At 31.8% G+C, this 17,317-nt stretch overlaps 2 protein-coding genes across 2 annotated transcripts in view; one reads left to right on the top strand and one right to left on the bottom strand.

Moving 5' to 3' along the window:
• Positions 1–17,317, bottom strand: part of LOC124536216 (prolactin-releasing peptide receptor-like) — an 88,913-nt gene that overhangs the window by 25,081 nt on the left and 46,515 nt on the right. The gene's annotated exons all lie outside the window — the stretch shown is intronic.
• On the top strand, positions 2,721–4,151 carry LOC124536217 (calphotin-like). Its single transcript, XM_047112706.1, has 2 exons — positions 2,721–2,792; positions 3,243–4,151. The coding sequence occupies exon 2, from the start codon at positions 3,248–3,250 to the stop codon at positions 4,016–4,018; it is 771 nt and encodes a 256-aa protein (XP_046968662.1). The 5' UTR covers positions 2,721–2,792; positions 3,243–3,247; the 3' UTR covers positions 4,019–4,151.

Here is a 17,317-nt window from a genome sequence, read left to right as displayed (position 1 = left end):
ATACTTGTTGACTTCAGGACAGGATAAATGCCTGGAAGTCAACCAGTTACATGTATTTAACTAACATGACTTTTCATTTCTATTTTTGAAAAATATTAACTATTGGTTCTCTTCGGTTCTTCTCGATAGAATCTCCATTCCGAAACGGTGTCAGCTTCAAGCTTAATATTAAAATGTATATTTTGTTTGTTGATAGGCTAACATTTATTGCGATGTATTTTGGATTATAAGGCATTATTAAGTCGAGGTGGCCCGGAATTTGTCTGATTATATATTTAAACTTGGAATACATTTATTCAACGAAATATGGTCAGAATATGCCTTAAGATTTTTTCAGCGCGAAAAATGAATACAACACAAATACTTTAACGAGGATTTTTCATAATCTCGGCGTGTTTCTTTATGGTATAGGTTAGCGGACGAGCATATCCCATAAACACTGACGATTTAAGAAATATTAACTATTCCTTACATAGTCAATGTGCTACCAACCTTGGGAACTAAGATGTTATGTCCCTTGTGCCTGTAGTTACACTGGCTCACTCACCCTTCAAACCGGAACCCAACAATACTGAGTACTGTTATTTGGCGGTAGAATAACGGATGAGTGTGTGGTACCTACCCAGACGGGCTTGCACAAAGCCCTACCCCAAGTAACATGTTCTTTAAACTTCATAATTTAAAAAAAAAATGTTGCAAAATAAAACAAGCTTATAAACCAATTCGAATTTGGGTTAAAGCTTCAGAGCGATTCGAGAATATAAATGATAACATTCGATTATAATCTTTATGTCTCTTAGAATAAGGGCTATGTTTACATCCGATTAATAAAAGTCTATTAAGCTTACGATTGGTTTCAGCTTGTATATTTTAGTGAGTGGTATTACGATCTGTTCACGTTTCCGTTTTCATTTATTTTTAGCGTAAATTGAGATAAAGATCACGTGAGGACTGAAGTAAAATCCGGAAAAATTGTTAGATAGTTGTAAGAAAATATCTTTGATTGTTTATATGTATATCTGGATAGCGTCACACTAACTAAGGATTAAATCAAACTAGCCAATTTTATTATCTTAGTGTGTGTGACAGTTACACGCGCCAAATATTATACTAATATACTCACACACTGTCACAATATATCGAAAGTGGTTAGAACGCGTGCATCTTAACCGATGATTGCGGGTTCAAACCCAGACAAGCACCAGTATATATGTGCTTAATTTGTGTTTATAATTCATCTCATGCTCGGCGGTGAAGGAAAACATCGTGAGGAAACCTGCATGTGTCTAATTTCATTGAAATTCTGCCACACGTGCATTCCACCAACCCGCAAACCCTCTCCTTAATGGAAGAGGAGGCCTTATCCCAGCAGTGGAAAATTTACAGGCTGTTACTTTACTTTACTTTACTTTAATATTATTTACTATTTTTGGGGATCATTTCATACTCTATTTTTGTCAGTCGATGAAGATGATGATGTTGCATTATACTTAATATATAACCAAGAAAAAAATTATTTATTATAATTTTGTACAAATAAACAATAACATATATTTCCAGGTTTTCCATGTAACGTTATAGACTTAATATCAATTCATACGCTAATAAATAAAAAATTTAACAAAAAGAAAAACCAAATTCAAACAAAACAATATTTTTAAACAAATAAAGATGCACTAAAAAGTAATAAAAATAATTGCATATTTAACATATTTTTTAGAGTCCTCCTAGGTAAAATGAAATGAAAAACATTAGACTACTTAAAAGTCGTTTTACGATTATATAACGTAGTTATAGATAGTTATTTTTATATTTGGAGCCGGTGTCAGCTCTTGGCTGGCTTAGTTAAAATTGAATTTTGAGTTATTCACCTATTTGTCGTTTGAGATGACAAATTTGAGACTTATATCGTTTTCATAGGGATACCATCATCGGATAAAATTAAAATGGGTCCCCACCGCAAGCAATACCTTTCCAAGAAAAAAAAATCAAAATCGGTTCACCCAGTGAAAAGTTATGAGGTAACAAACATAAAAAAAAATACAGACGAATTGATAACCTCCTCCTTTTTGAAGTCAGTTGAAAATGATCTTTCGACGTCAACTGACGTTACCGGACAAATCTTGAAATTTGGCGCCATTATTGTAGATACCTCTTCATTAAGAGTTTGTCCGTCGTCAATTTTCTTTATCCCGTCAAGACCGGGGTTTATTATATTACATACCTAAAATGTCTTACTACGGAAATAAGCACCATTAATGGAAAAGTATACAAATGCATTAACACTACAAAATAGTATAGCATATTTGCATATGCAAATGCATATTATCCGATGTATATTAATGACTAATAGTAATGCATAACGATGATAACTTTATCATCATGGACAAATCCATGCTATATAAATGATACATTATATCCAAAAAATATATATTTAAATAACATAATATACCCTTGATTATAATCATAACAATCATGTAAAGTAGAAAATTATGTACATAAACACACATTAACCCTTCATAATATTTAATTGATATTAATTAGAACTAAAGTTAACTTTATTTTTCAAAACCTTGGATAAAATACTTTCTGCTAAATAAAAGATGACTTTTCAAGAAAATTCGTAGCCTTTAATCTCATTTCTCTGTATAGAGGATTACGCTTATATGATATTGATTATTAATAATTTTATCTATTTTTTTTATAATATCAAATTGAGATAAAATTTGGTATAAAAGTCTAGTCATTTATCTAAGCACTTATAGTTTTCACATATTGCAAAACAAAACACAGTAAGTCCTTATATTTTTTCATTTAAATAATTTATTTATTCTTTGTTAAAATAAAAATCGAGTACGTTATAGTAGTTTTAAATATTTTAACTCGATTAATAATTGTAAATCTAACAAAATTTATATTTCCTTTGTTGAGCCTATTTGAAGACATGAAGCTGAAAGTGACCAAAGATTGTGGAACCCATAGTGTCACTGTGTCAAACAAGGGCACGCTCCAAAAATTTTCATGTGCTTATGTAGTATTTGTATTACATCTTGTGCTCGGTGGTGAAGGAAAACGTCGTGAGGAAACATGCAAGTGTCAGACGATAACCTGACACAAGTGTACTGATCCGCATTGGATCGTTATAGTGGAGTAAGATCAACGTCTTCTCAAATAGAGTAAAGCCCTTAATCCACCGGTGTCATTTACATTCTATTATTATATCTTTAATATTTCCTTTGTAGCCAAAATGAAAATGTTCCTGATCGCCGCTGCCTGCTTTGCTGTGGCTGTTGCAAGCCCAGCACGTTTCGCTTTACCCGGCGTCGTCGCACCTGACGTTATTGAAAACATGCCTATATCCGTTGGACCAGCCATCGTGTCTCCACCTGCGAGCTCACCTTTAGTTCAGATCATCGTGAACGTTAGGCCTGGCTCTGACAATTCTGTGTCCGTCGATCAACCCGAAGTTGATCCAGTTATCGTCGCTCCTGTGATCATCCCTGACGAGGCAATTGACGAAATCGACCCAGTCATCGTTGCTCCGGTGATCATACCTGAGGAATCCGTCGCTGGACCTGACCCCGTCATAGTCGTTCCTGTGGTCATCCCCGAGGAATCTGAAGTAGAGTCCGAACCCATTATTGTCGCTCCTGTGGTCATCCCCGAGGAATCTGATGTAGAGTCCGAACCCATTATTGTCGCTCCTGTGGTCATCCCCGAGGAATCTGATGTAGAGTCCGAACCTATTATTGTCGCTCCTGTGGTCATCCCCGAGGAATCTGATGTAGAGTCCGAACCCATTATTGTCGCTCCTGTGGTCATCCCCGAGGAATCTGATGTAGAGTCCGAACCCATTATTGTCGCTCCTGTGGTCATCCCCGAGGAATCTGATGTAGAGTCCGAACCCATTATTGTCGCTCCTGTGGTCATTCCTGAAGAAACCGTCATCCAGCCAGAACCTATCATCGTAGCTCCTATTGTACCTGCCCCTGTGAATGTTCCCGAAATGCTCAACTAAAATTGCACACACCACTCCCTGTTTTCAGAGACTTCAAATCAGAAAATGTAGTTCAAACGTAGAGATGTTAGGTATGTTATTTGATTGTTAACATGTGTTCCAAACTTCAATTCTAATAAAATTTTTCTTAAAATTGTCTTTATTTATTCCTGCCATAAATACCCATTTTTTATAATCATTACAAATCGTATAAGGAAGAAATCTAAAAGACTTATTACTGTTACTTCTGAAGGATACTTATTATAAACCTACTTGGTGAAATTAATTAAGAATTATTTCTTGGGGTAATAATGGAAATTTCGATATTAATATAATCTTCTTAAAATATATTTTTAATAACCATTTCGCAATATAAAGCAACATTTAATCATTTTGAATTACATTTGAATGAACATTTCGGGATTTTTTTTATTAAAAACTATATAATAAGGTATATTAAATAACTCTTTCGCAAAAATCTTTCGAATAAGAGACATTATCTGTTAATTTGTCGCAATCGAGCAAACTATTTTAAATCGATTTAAATTCTAATAAGTCCAAATAATTGTAATAAGGTATATTTATTACGATTAAAATAATAAATATTTCAATTTATAATATTTGAATTTTGGGAAAGGTAAGTAAAAAAAATTAATTCAGAAAGTAGTTTATATTTCTAATACTCTTTACCAATTGGCTTAAAAATTTGGTTTAGACCTACCTACATGTCACTTATCATTTTACTCAATTATAGTCTAATTTTACCCACGTGACACACACACGCACATATACAGGGCTATTGGAAATTCGACGTATATCCGTTAGGAGTTTATGGGGGTGACTATTTGCAATGATTTTAACCTTTATATGCATAAACCAAAAGTGAACCATTTTTGAGTTATTACGTTTTTGAGGTTTTTGGAAAATTTGTTAAAAATGCTACTTCAAAAATTTATTTATACATAAATAAATTAAAATCAATTTTTTGCTTCTGTTTTCTTAAAACGATAAAACACTGGATATTTGTCAACGTTTAAATAATAATAATCTGTCGAAATTTAAAAATTCCAGACTAAAAACGAAATTCAAAAAATATTTCAATAATTTTTATATTTTTTTCCTCAAAACTGCCATAAGAACAAAAAAAACATTATGAAACTTGGCCTGCAGATTATTTAAAAAAATGTCCGTTTTCTAGACTTTCCAAAAATGTATAAAAACTAGGAATTTATTTCAAAGTAACAGAAATAAAATGACCAGAAAGGACGTTGGTAGAAATTCGTATTTGAAGATGAACGAATTCGTACTAAAGGTCGCTCTTTAAAATTCCCACAAAATTAACTAAAAATAATATCCAATGAAAAAACCTTACTTACTTATTTAAGTGACTTACTTAATACTAATTTCCAATAAAAATTAGACACAAAAACAGTTCAATAGCTTAGTTATAACTAAGATCTTTTGTAGTATAGGCTAAATAAAGTACTAACAAGAGAATCCGAGTAACTCTCTATAACGGAGCAAAGCACACACAGCATGTTCTACAATGAATAATGCAGGATTCTAACTCTGGACCATTTGAAGACAAATTCAAATAATCCAGAGTTAGAAATTGTGTTTAATGAGGTTATAAATTGATAGTTAAAATTTTAAAGGAAAATTTTATTTTCCTGTTTTTAGAGCATTTAAATAGAAGCCTTTTTAACAAAGGAGATTTACATTAAATTTATTGTATTATTAAGTCGCGTCTAAATAATATAATCATAATTATGTACACGTATTTGTATTTGTCCTTTGCGTGTAGGTCGAACTTATACGTTTTCACGTAATCAAGTCATTAAAAAAATCCTGCATGGTTGTGTTACAGTTTCGGTTCGACTGTAGAAGCCATTAGTCCTCTATCAGACTTGTCAACAAATTGGACTATAGGATAGAATTCATGAAGTTTGCATATTTGTGCACGCACACTGTTATAGCTCAGGTTGTATATACGTTTTGCATAATTTGTTCAAGACTACATTTTATTTGGATTTGGCAAATGTTTGACACATTTTCATTTCTTTGTTTCATTGCACACAAGGTTATAATAAAATAAATTGTGTCGGTATATTTTTAGGTTTTAAATGATTGTTTGTCATACACGAGAAGAAAATTAGTTTACTCCTTGTATACGATATCATCATCATTAGAAAGTATAAAACAAAGTCGCTTACCGCTGTCTGTCTGTCCCTGGGCATGAAGTTATGAGATGATTTTGAAGTGATTTTAAGCAAAATAATGAATCCAATTAAGTACCTAGATCAATATGGTCCTTTACAGCATGTAATGTAAATGAATATTATCGAAAATATTACGGATTTAAAATGCAGGGAAATAGCAGTTTGCATTGCCTAATGACAATTAGTTTTGAACTTTGTATATGACAAACTGTACTATCAGTATTGCAACCGTGCGAAACCCACGCGAGTCGCTAGTACTACAATATAGAACTACTGGACTGAAGGGCAATATCGTGTTATAAATATTTATGGGTGTAGTTATATCTTGCGTTATCATATCTCTAGTATTTTCTTCGAAAATTTCACAAATCCCATTTCCTGAGACTAAATAATGAATGAGGTTATAAATTTTAAAATTGTATTTATCACACTAAAAGCATTTAAACCATTTATTTTGCTACAAATACACATACATTATATCGATTGTACACAAGAAAATAATTAAATTTAAAGAACAGAATGTAGGTAGCAAGGGGTTCATCTCAGTATAAGCTGTGCTAATGCACAGCACTGATTTTCAGATGGTTCCTGACTATCCAGCTGGTCTTTAACCTATTAGTGGCCTTGGGCATATTCAGAGTCGGATTTAAAGGTCTGGAGGCCCTGGGGCCACAAAGCAGTGGAGGCCCTAGACAAATAGGAGCGTGGAGATCCTAATAATTATATCATCGATTAATGGATTAGCTTAAGGTTTTATTAATTTGAATCAGTAAGTATTTATTGACTGGTATCGGTAACTTTTAAAATATTAAGTAGTAAGATTATTATAATTTAACTATATCTCGGTATTTTTTAACTCACTGAAAACTTTTGTGGCCCCCACTTATGTGGCGGCCACAAAAGTTTTCAGTGCCCTTCCCTAAATCCGGCCCTGGGCACATTATGATAATAGTTCTTCAGTTTTCTGTTTTCTCTTGGATCTGGGTGTTTGTAGTATCACTGTTACTTCTGATTTCCCAGAACACAAGTGCTTTAGCTCAGAGTAATGTATGTGATGTCGTCCAGTAATTATTAGCTACTTGCTTGAACCGTCTTACCTCCGTCTCTGTGGACCCTGAATCTTATGTCTGTGGACGAATTACAATTTGTAAAACTAAACGGGCGCCCCTCAGAGGGCCATCGATTGCACGACACCGACATTAGGACAGCAAACTTCTTCCCTCGGGAGCATTTCCATCTTACCTCAAGCACATACATATGCTCTTATTAAAATGTCGTCGATGTATTTTTAAAAACAAATGAAAACGATAATTTTATGTACTCAAAATTAAAATGTATATTTTGTTTGTTGATAGGATAATATTTATACCAATATGTTTTGGAATATACGGCATTATTAAGTCGAGGTGAAAAACAAGGTAAGCAGGGTGAAAAAAAAGATAGTCCTATCTTCAAGCGCTGGAAATCAAAAGGACAGAATATGCCTTAAGATGTTTTCAGCGCGATAAATTCATGCAACGTAAATACTTTGACGACGATTTTTCATAATCTCGGTGTGTTCATTGAACTTTATAATTTAAAAAAAATGTCGCAAAATAAAACAAGCTTATAAACCAATTCGAATTTGGGTTAAAGCTTCAGAACGATTCGAGAATATAAATGATAACATTCGATTATAATCTTTATGTGTCTTAGAATAAGGGCTATGTTTACATTGGACTAATAAAAGTGTATTAAGCTTACGATTGGTTTCGGCTTGTATATTTCAGTAAGTGGTATTACGATCTGTTCACGTTTTCGTTTTCATTTATTTTTAGCGTAAATTGAGATAAAGACCACGTGAGGACTGAAGTAAAATGCGGAAAAATTAGCAATAATTAAGCGAGAAATAGTATGAAAATACCTTAAATTATTTATATATCTGGATAGAGTTTCATACTAACAAAGAATTAAACCGAACTAGCCAACTTAATTATATAAGTGTGCGTTAGGCTTGACACACGCCAAATGTCATATTAATGCACTCACACAAAGGCAAAGTCTATCGAAATATCGAAAAAATATAAATATAAATAAATTTAGGGAAATTAATATTTACCATTTTTGAAGATAGTTTTATATTATTCTAATTTTGTCAGACTATGAAGATGATGGCGCTACATCATACTTTTGTATTAGCTTTCCTCATGAATTGACTATAGACAGTTACTTAACGGTACGCTTGTTTTGCAACTCCCTATTTCCAGAGACATCAAATCAGAAAATGTAGTTCCAATGTACAAGTTTTTTGTCATTTGATTATTAAAATGTGTTTCAAATTACAATTTTAATAAAATTTACGCAAAATTATCTGTTATTTATTCCTGCCGTAAAATACATATTTTTAATAATAATCATTCCAAATCGTAAAAGAAATAAATTAAATAGACCATAATTGTTACTTCTGAAGGGTACTTATTATAAATGGTGAAATTAATTAAGAATTATTTTTTGGAGTAATAATAGAAATTTAGAAGTTAATAAAATCTTCCTAAAATATATTTTCGATAACCATTTCGCAATATAAAACAATAAAATTAAATCATTTTGAATTACACTTGAATGAACATTTCAGGATTTTTTTTTATTAAAACTGAATATAATAAGGTATTTTAAATAAATCTTTCGATTAAAATACTATTTGTTAATTTGTTGTAATCGAGCAAACTATTATAACTCGATTTTAATTCGTATATTTATTAAAATTAAAATAATAAATATTTCAATTCAGCAATTTGATGTAATTTTGGGAAAGGTAAGTACAATAAAATCAATTCAGATATTAGATTATATTGCTAATACTCTTTACCAATTTGCTACAAATTTCGTTTGGGTTAAAGGTAAATTGGGTTTACCCACCTACCTACCTACATGTAACTTATCATTTTACTCAACTATAGTCTAATTTTACCCACGCGACACACACAAGAAGGCACATATATATATTCAATACAAAATTATACAGACGATAAAAGAGTCTAATTTCATAGAAATTCTTCCACATGTGTATTCCACTAATCCGCATTGGGACAGTATGGTGGAACATGTTCCAAACCTCTCCTCAAAGAGAGAGAAGGCTTTAGCCTAGCAGTGTTAAAATTACAGGCTGCTTTTGTTGTTATTGTTTTGAGACCGAGATTTGAAAGAATTTTAAGAACGTACCTATATACGTAGTGTCATATATGTATTCAATTTTGTTCAAATTACAAAAGCAATAAAGTCTACTTTTTTATTTCTATCTTTGTTATTTAATTAAAGGTAAAATTTACGAGTATACTGCTTTTACAGATCAAAATGTATTCGTAAGATTTGTGGCATAGATAACCGCATGTACGAGCGTTATGACAATGTAAACGGAATTCCTTTTCAAATGGACTTCCCTACGTTGACCTCATAGAATTATTACACTATGTATACTCAGTATGTACATATACATAGAATCATATTACTGCCATTGTGAAATTCGTAATACCCAGGGACTTAGATACATACAAATGAATCATAAAAATCGCCACAACTGCTAAGTATTATAATCGAACCTATTAAGTGCTACCTAATTGATCGTTCAGTTTGTAGTACAAACATAATATCCGGAATCCATGTAAGGTCTACCTGGTGCATCATAAGTGCCATAATGACATAACGTCACCTAGTGCGTAACCTGGTAACAATTTTAAAGCAAACAAGGGCTGCCAGTAACGGAGAGGAAGTAGGAAAAGTTTACATCACCTGAAGTCGACAAGCAATTTGAAATGAGATGGCGTCTTGACAATTCTTATGCATGGTCCACACTGGGTCAGTGACTGAACCCAATGACTCAATATTTCGGACACAATGTAGACAGTGTTGGACAGTAAGTCAGTTGTAGACAGTCAGGACGCTACAAAAGATATGTGGACACTTTACAACAAACTGTCAGCAACTTCTTGAACGTATCCGTACAACGCCAGTGTCACTGGATTGCCTTGAAACTAGGTGTCAACACCAGTGACCAGGCTTTTTCTAGAAAAAATAACTTAATGTTGAATGTTTGTATTTAGTCTATTTAGTTAATTTCTATTTACTCGTATCGAACATAATAAGATTAGGCAACATAATTTTGTGATTGTTCTTATGTGTTTCAGTAGCGATTATTTTTTACCTAATTAGTATTATGCTGTTTTAAGATATTAGTTTACAGTCAGCCTACTACTATTATGCCTTCAAAATAATAATAATAAATAAATTGATGCTGTAATCTCGACCGTATCGATCAATCTCCATCGGCGCACGTAACGTTGGCAACATAATCTGTGCCTTTGTGGCACAAATAAAAAAGAAAGAAGTATTACAATAATCCGTATATTATTATATATATTATATATATATTATATATATATTATATATAGCGGGTTGGAGAAAATAAAAACTAACATACAATATATGTCTTTGTGATACTTGTAAGGTTTAATAATCGTTTTCATTTTTTTTTAATATAAATAAGTATTTCTTATTAGAAATTAAGAGCTTGTACAGTTGCCCTGATATTTTCTGAGAAAGAAGGATTATTTTCCAAAAGTTTAAATACTGAAGTGCAAGACGACGAATACAATTAAATTGTATTATTTTATTAATTCTGAGTTATATTAAGCAATTAAAATTTCATTTCACTTAAACATTCGATAAGATTATTAATATAACACTGATACTTATAACCTTATTAGGGACGCGCCCCGGCTCAGCACGGGGGCAAATACTGATACTAAAATTACTATATTTTTATTTACGACATCATATTAGAAACTTATAAAATTATCAACGTTTCTTTACTACATTATTCATGTGTTATATACAAAAACCTTCCTCTCAAATCACTTTATCTATTATAAAAACTGCATCCAAATCCGTTGCGTAATTTGAAAGATCTAAGATCAAACATAAGGGCAGACAGCGGTAAGCGACTTTATTTTAATGCTTTTTAATTATTAATATAGGAATTAATAATACTCATACCTGACCTTGTACTCATTTAGAATAATTTAAATCGTTATTTATAATACGGCAAATTTAATTTACTAAATAAGTAAGCGCAATTACATTATGCAAACGTTTTCATAATGTGCAACACTACTTCTCATAAATGCACCTCCATTGTCTAAGTAATTGGAAAAATATGCAATAAATTTTCTGAACCATTTGTATCAATATACTTAATATCGATGGTAGTCTAATTAAATTAAAAATGGGTTAACAATTAGTTGATTACTTTCTGATGACTTAGTGCTTATAACAATTTGTCTTGCATTGCATTTTTAAATAGTTATCATATAGCAAATGACTTGAGCTGAGATGGCACAGTGGTTAGAACGAGTGCATCTTAATCGATGATTTCGGGTTCAAACCCAGGCAAGCACTACTATATATGTATGTGCTTAATTTCTATTTATAATTTATCTCGTGCTCCGCAGTAAAGGAAAACGTCGTGAGGTAACCTGCATGTGTTTAATTTCATTGAAAATCTGCCACAAGTGCATTACAACAACCCGCATTGGAAGAGCGTGGTCGTATATGTTCCAAACCCTCTCCTTAATGGAAGAGGAGGCCTTAGCCCAGCAAAGGGAAATTTAGACGCTTTTACTTTACTTTTTTTTAGCAAATGAAAAATGTTAATAATTTTTCCAACCAAGTCGAGATCAATAACTAATTAATGTATTATGAAGTAATTTGTTTAAAAAACAGTATTTTTAGCTGAACTTATTACAACTATTAGGTGTCCGACAGACTCATTTCTCTTCATTGAATGGTTTCGCACTTGTGGTAATAAAATGGCGCTGAGTTTACTTTAACAGTTTAGACGCGAACTAATGTAGAGCTACTAGCAAATTGGATTGAAACGACTATTCGTTGCAGTTCTCACTCGTAGGGAAAAATATACTTCTGAATTTAAAACGAAAAGTTTTTTAGAACACTGGTCGTATACGAAAGCGCAGAATTCTTAACTTTGAAATCCTTATCTCGAGGGATTAAGAGCTAATAGGTGTTTGGAATGCAAATGACGAAAAACTAGGGCACGCTAAAAATAAAATGGCATTAATGATTCACGAAGGAAAACCGCGATCTATCCATAAAATGGAGTAGCGAAACGTGAACCAATCACCGCGCTTTCATATGTTGCGAATAGAATTCTTTGTTAGACAAGAATTTCTACAGTACCTTGAAAATCAGACGGCATAATCCAGTCTTGGAATATTTTATTCAAATACTATAAATTAATATAGATGTGTACAATGTACATTTGATGTAATGACAACCTCTGTAAGGGAGTAGTGTGTACACCGGTTTTCATGGGTACGTCACGCCACTCCAAAGTCCCGGGCTCGATTACGGCAGAGTCGATGAAGAAAAAATTCATTCAAAATCAAATAGGCTTTTACAAACACTTTTTTACTTATATTTCTATAAAATATTATATTGACATAATCAGTCTACTATATAAATTAATAATATGAATCTGTAGTATTTGTATAAACGCGTTAATCTCCTTAGATTAGATCCTGATTTATTGGTCCAATAATAAAAATAAATATATTAGCGTTCATCCATCTACTGATATTATAATATGACGTCTTTCCTATAAACTGAAAAACGTATACACTGATTATTTTACAGTTTTGGATAATGACAATGGATGAAGTGATTTATGAAGAAATTTAAGAAGTATAATTCATTAAACTTATTTGTAAACTGGCTAAAATATAATGCTAAAATTTGTGCAGACTAATAGATATGTCTATTGTAGTTGTTGGTGAAGGTTTTATACCTGTAGGTACGATGTCGGGATTCATAGCTAGTATTACTAAATAACAATATATTTTGTGCTTATAATTTATCACCTGTTTGGCGGTGAAGAATCATCGCGAGGAAACCTTCATGTGTCTAATTTCAACGAAATTCTGGCACAAGTGAATTCATCAAGTCGCATTGGAGCAGCGTGATGGAATGTGGTCCTAACCTTCTTCTCAAAGTGAGAGCAGATCTTAGTCCAGCAGTGGGAAATTTACAGGCTGTACATGTTGTATATTGTTGAAATACACTACGATGAACAAGACCGAGGCAAAATCGTTTAACACAGTTAACACATAAAACATACACAGTTGTTATATATGTATGTATCTGTTAAAGATGAACGTACAGACTTAATTTCCGCTCTCAAATTAAAATCATTCATTCTACCGAGGTTAGAACAAAACCTACGTAGGAAAAGGAATCAATAGTCCATCATTCATTTAAAATTACCTTGTGTTACATGTTATTTCAAGTTTAATGAATTTCGTAGTCGTCTTTTGTTGCAAGTAGACTGTGTTCGAGTTTCAACGCCTTTTGAATTTCAAGCATTTGTAATGAAATATAGTAAGCTATGTATACATAGTTGCATACGAACGGTGTTAATTTATTTCAGTTCATCGAATTACACTTGAAATTACTTTTTGCATTTTAAAAAATTATATTGATTATTATATTTATGAGTATCTTTGTGCTGTTTTTTTTTTATGTTATAGGGGCAAACGAGCAGGATGCTCACCTGATGGAAAGCGATCATCACCGCCATTGGACATCCGCAACACCGAGGGGCTTGCAGGTGCGTTGAAAGGGCTTTGTGCAAGCCCGCCTGGGAAGGTACCACCCAATCATCAGATATTGTACCGACAAAGAACAATACTTAGTATTGTTTCGTTCCAGTCTGAAAGGCGAGTGAGTAAGTAGGTAGGGCACAAGGGACTAATAGCTTAGTTCCCAAGGTTGGTAACGTATTGGCGATGTAAGGAATGCATAATTTTTCTAACAGCGCCATTGTCGATGGCTTTGGTGACCACTTATCAGTTGGCCAATATGCTCGTTCGCCAACCGATGGCAAAAGAAATGAGTCACTAATATATTTGAGTATAAATAACAAAATCGGAGTGACTAGTGAAAAGAATTATGCAATATTAATCATTCTACAGCATAAATACATTAATCAAAACGTAAGATGCAGTGGAGAATGTATTGGATTTTCATGTGTATAATTTCTGCCAATTTAATTACATGCCTGGTGGTAATACAATACATCACGAATGAACCTTTATGTAACAGATGAAAATGCCATATATCAATCCATTAGTCTGCATTGAACAGTACGTTGAAATAATAACTCCTAAAGAAGATATTTACGGGCTGTTTATTTGCAATCGAATGAATCTATGTGTCTGGTTTCGTAAAAGAAAAGTTTTTAAACAAATGTTAAGAAAATTTAAAATTTACTTAAGCAAATCTTTCAGGGTAAAAACAGCTATGTTTTTATCCAATGAGATTCCAGCTTGAAGGGTCAGTGACCCATTGTAATTACAAAAACAGCATCTAAGTTTTCATAATCGGTTGCTCAATCGTCATGTCAGGAATAATTGACATATCTTGCAGTGTCAATATCAATTGTCAATTGTTTTTAAAACAAATCTTTATTAACATAAGAATTAACAACATTAAATGCTTAAATATATATATATACAAATATGAACTAAAACTAGTTACTGTATAAATCTTGACCGCGTGGAATGGTGGCAAGAATGCTAGCAGCATTTCCCCGTTGAATCGCAATTCCGATCCTCTGGGCAAAAATCGAACCAGCCCTCCTGTCACCAGTGGAGGCAATGAGGCGAGGTGTTATACTTTTGATGAAGCTTTTTACACCACTACTCCAAGGGCCAAGCGTTTCGACAGAATTGTTGATAAATTCAAGAATAATCTTTCAAACAGTTTATTTAATAAACAGACGAATAATAAAAATACCTATTTATTTTGTATCAATTTATTTAATAATATTTTCATCATGATAAGTCAAATATGTATTAATATTGCTTTAAAAACGTTTCTGCACAAAATTCAAATTGCATTCTTATTTAATACTGTTTTAGACGAATATATCCAATTTCGAAATTGCATTCATGATATTACATACACGCGTTACACGTCTTTATCTTCATGTGTATTAGGTCTATAATCCAATGAGTGAAACATTATTCTGAGTCGGAGTTATAAATATTTGACATAATATTGCGACGTCAGGATGGGTTTGTCTTGAAATTTTCCTGTCGTCGTCATAATGATTTACATATTGTTCGTCAGCTATTTTCAGCAATGCGCGTAGAAAAGTCGAGGCTTATAACTGTATATATGAATACTCTGTTTCAATTTCATAGTAATAAAAAAGAATCTATAACACTGACAAATCAAATGATTTATTTTTGAATTTCATATAATATATCATTTCAATGACATCTTAATTTTGTAAGGTTATATTGGCTTATATTTATTACAACGCCGATTTCCATAAACAATGCTTATCACATACGATCGATCCTTGTCATTCCGACTACCTATATACCTACTTAAGTAAATAACAAATAAATTTATTACTTTACATTGGAATTTATTTGACTTACATAATAATAGAATTCGAAGAAAAAAAATTTCGTCTCAGACAAAAAACTTATAATATTATTTTTAATTTAAATTTTATTTTGGGAATATGAGTAAAATTATTTATTTATATAATGGTCACCCTCGTCAATACACACTGGCAATGTAAAATAAATGGTCTATTAGCCAACAACATAATCTAAAAAGTTATCTTAATGGTCTATCAATATATTGCTTTACTTAATCTAAGTACTGTATAATAAAAAAAAAAACAGAACTTCAGCAAGGGAGAAATTGGTAGTATACATGCTTAAAAATAAAAGGTACCCACTGAGATTGAATCGATCATACGGTGTCTATTTCTGTGTATCCCAAACATATTTACCGAACTATTTTTGTTTTCAAAGACAGTTTTGAAATGAAATTTAAGTCGGCCACTTGTATTCATATATTCAGTTATTTGTTTTTCAATGAATATTTTTGCGGTGATCTTGTTAGGGTTGCCAGAAATAAATGATGTGTGTTTTAAAAAGTTTATAATGTAAACATTTTTGCCATTTAAATTTGGTCATATTTTATGACTCCATTACATTAAAACTTAATACTAATTCATACACTATTTTTACATATATTTATATCAAGTATGCTACATCTATTGAAATCGTCATTTCTTTCAAAAATAGTTGAAAACATCTATGACGTTACGAAATGCTACAATGTCAGTTCTATTCTTATTTGAATAAGCTACACATAAGACAAATGTTTTCTTTTATAATAAAGTTAATTAAATTTAAAATATTTAAGTATTAAATTGTAAATAACTAGATAGAGATTATATTTAAAAAAAAGTATTTCATACGTTGTTATTTAAAGCTAACCTCCTCTGTGCATCATTTTAACGTAATATAAATATTATATTAGTTAAAATGTGAGCAATTATATTATTGATAGTACAACAAACCGTGCCGCAAGAACAAAATATTGTACAGCGTAATCATTTCGAATGTTACTAGAACGACATATTCTTACCAATATTTTGTTCGTAACAGTCAAGTAAAATTGTATAACTTTAATGATTCGCACATAAGATTTTTAAATTTTGAGTTGCATAATCTCTATACGATTCTTCGAAATGTTTTCTACGAAATGAAAAATGTAAATCGTGTGCTGTTTCAAGTACCACGGCTGAATATTATGCTCGTAACAAGGACGCTTTGCACAAGATCGTGAAATAACAGAAACTGCTATATTGACCACAATTACATTATACATTTAAAGTAGCGCAGTAATCGCATCAACGTAGCGTATTTCCACATCTCTTAAAGAATAACACTACTAAAGCGCTTTTGCAGGTGACAACCCTACATAGTTGTTACCGAAGGCATGCTTGATATTTTTTATCGAATTATTCATATTAACAAGAAAATATATATTATAATATAAATATTTTTTATATAAATTAATATAAAATATCTTTATTCCGATGGGCGTAACGTAACGATCCCAATTAATAAAATTGTGAAGATATCTCTTAAGAGGTTTCATTAATACGTAAAATTGAGAATATTTTTATTGAAATTGCTCAGAATGGGATATATACATATATTATGAATGCACCTTTATTTAA

This window comes from Vanessa cardui, chromosome 16 (assembly GCF_905220365.1).
Source record: "Vanessa cardui chromosome 16, ilVanCard2.1, whole genome shotgun sequence".
NCBI lineage: Eukaryota > Metazoa > Arthropoda > Insecta > Lepidoptera > Nymphalidae > Vanessa > Vanessa cardui.
This window is presented reverse-complemented; position numbering and strand designations above follow the sequence as displayed.

Coding starts and splice junctions, on each gene's coding strand:
- LOC124536217 (XM_047112706.1), top strand. CDS start 3,248: ATGAAAATGTTCCTGATCGCCGCTGCCTGCTTTGCTGTGGCTGTTGCA.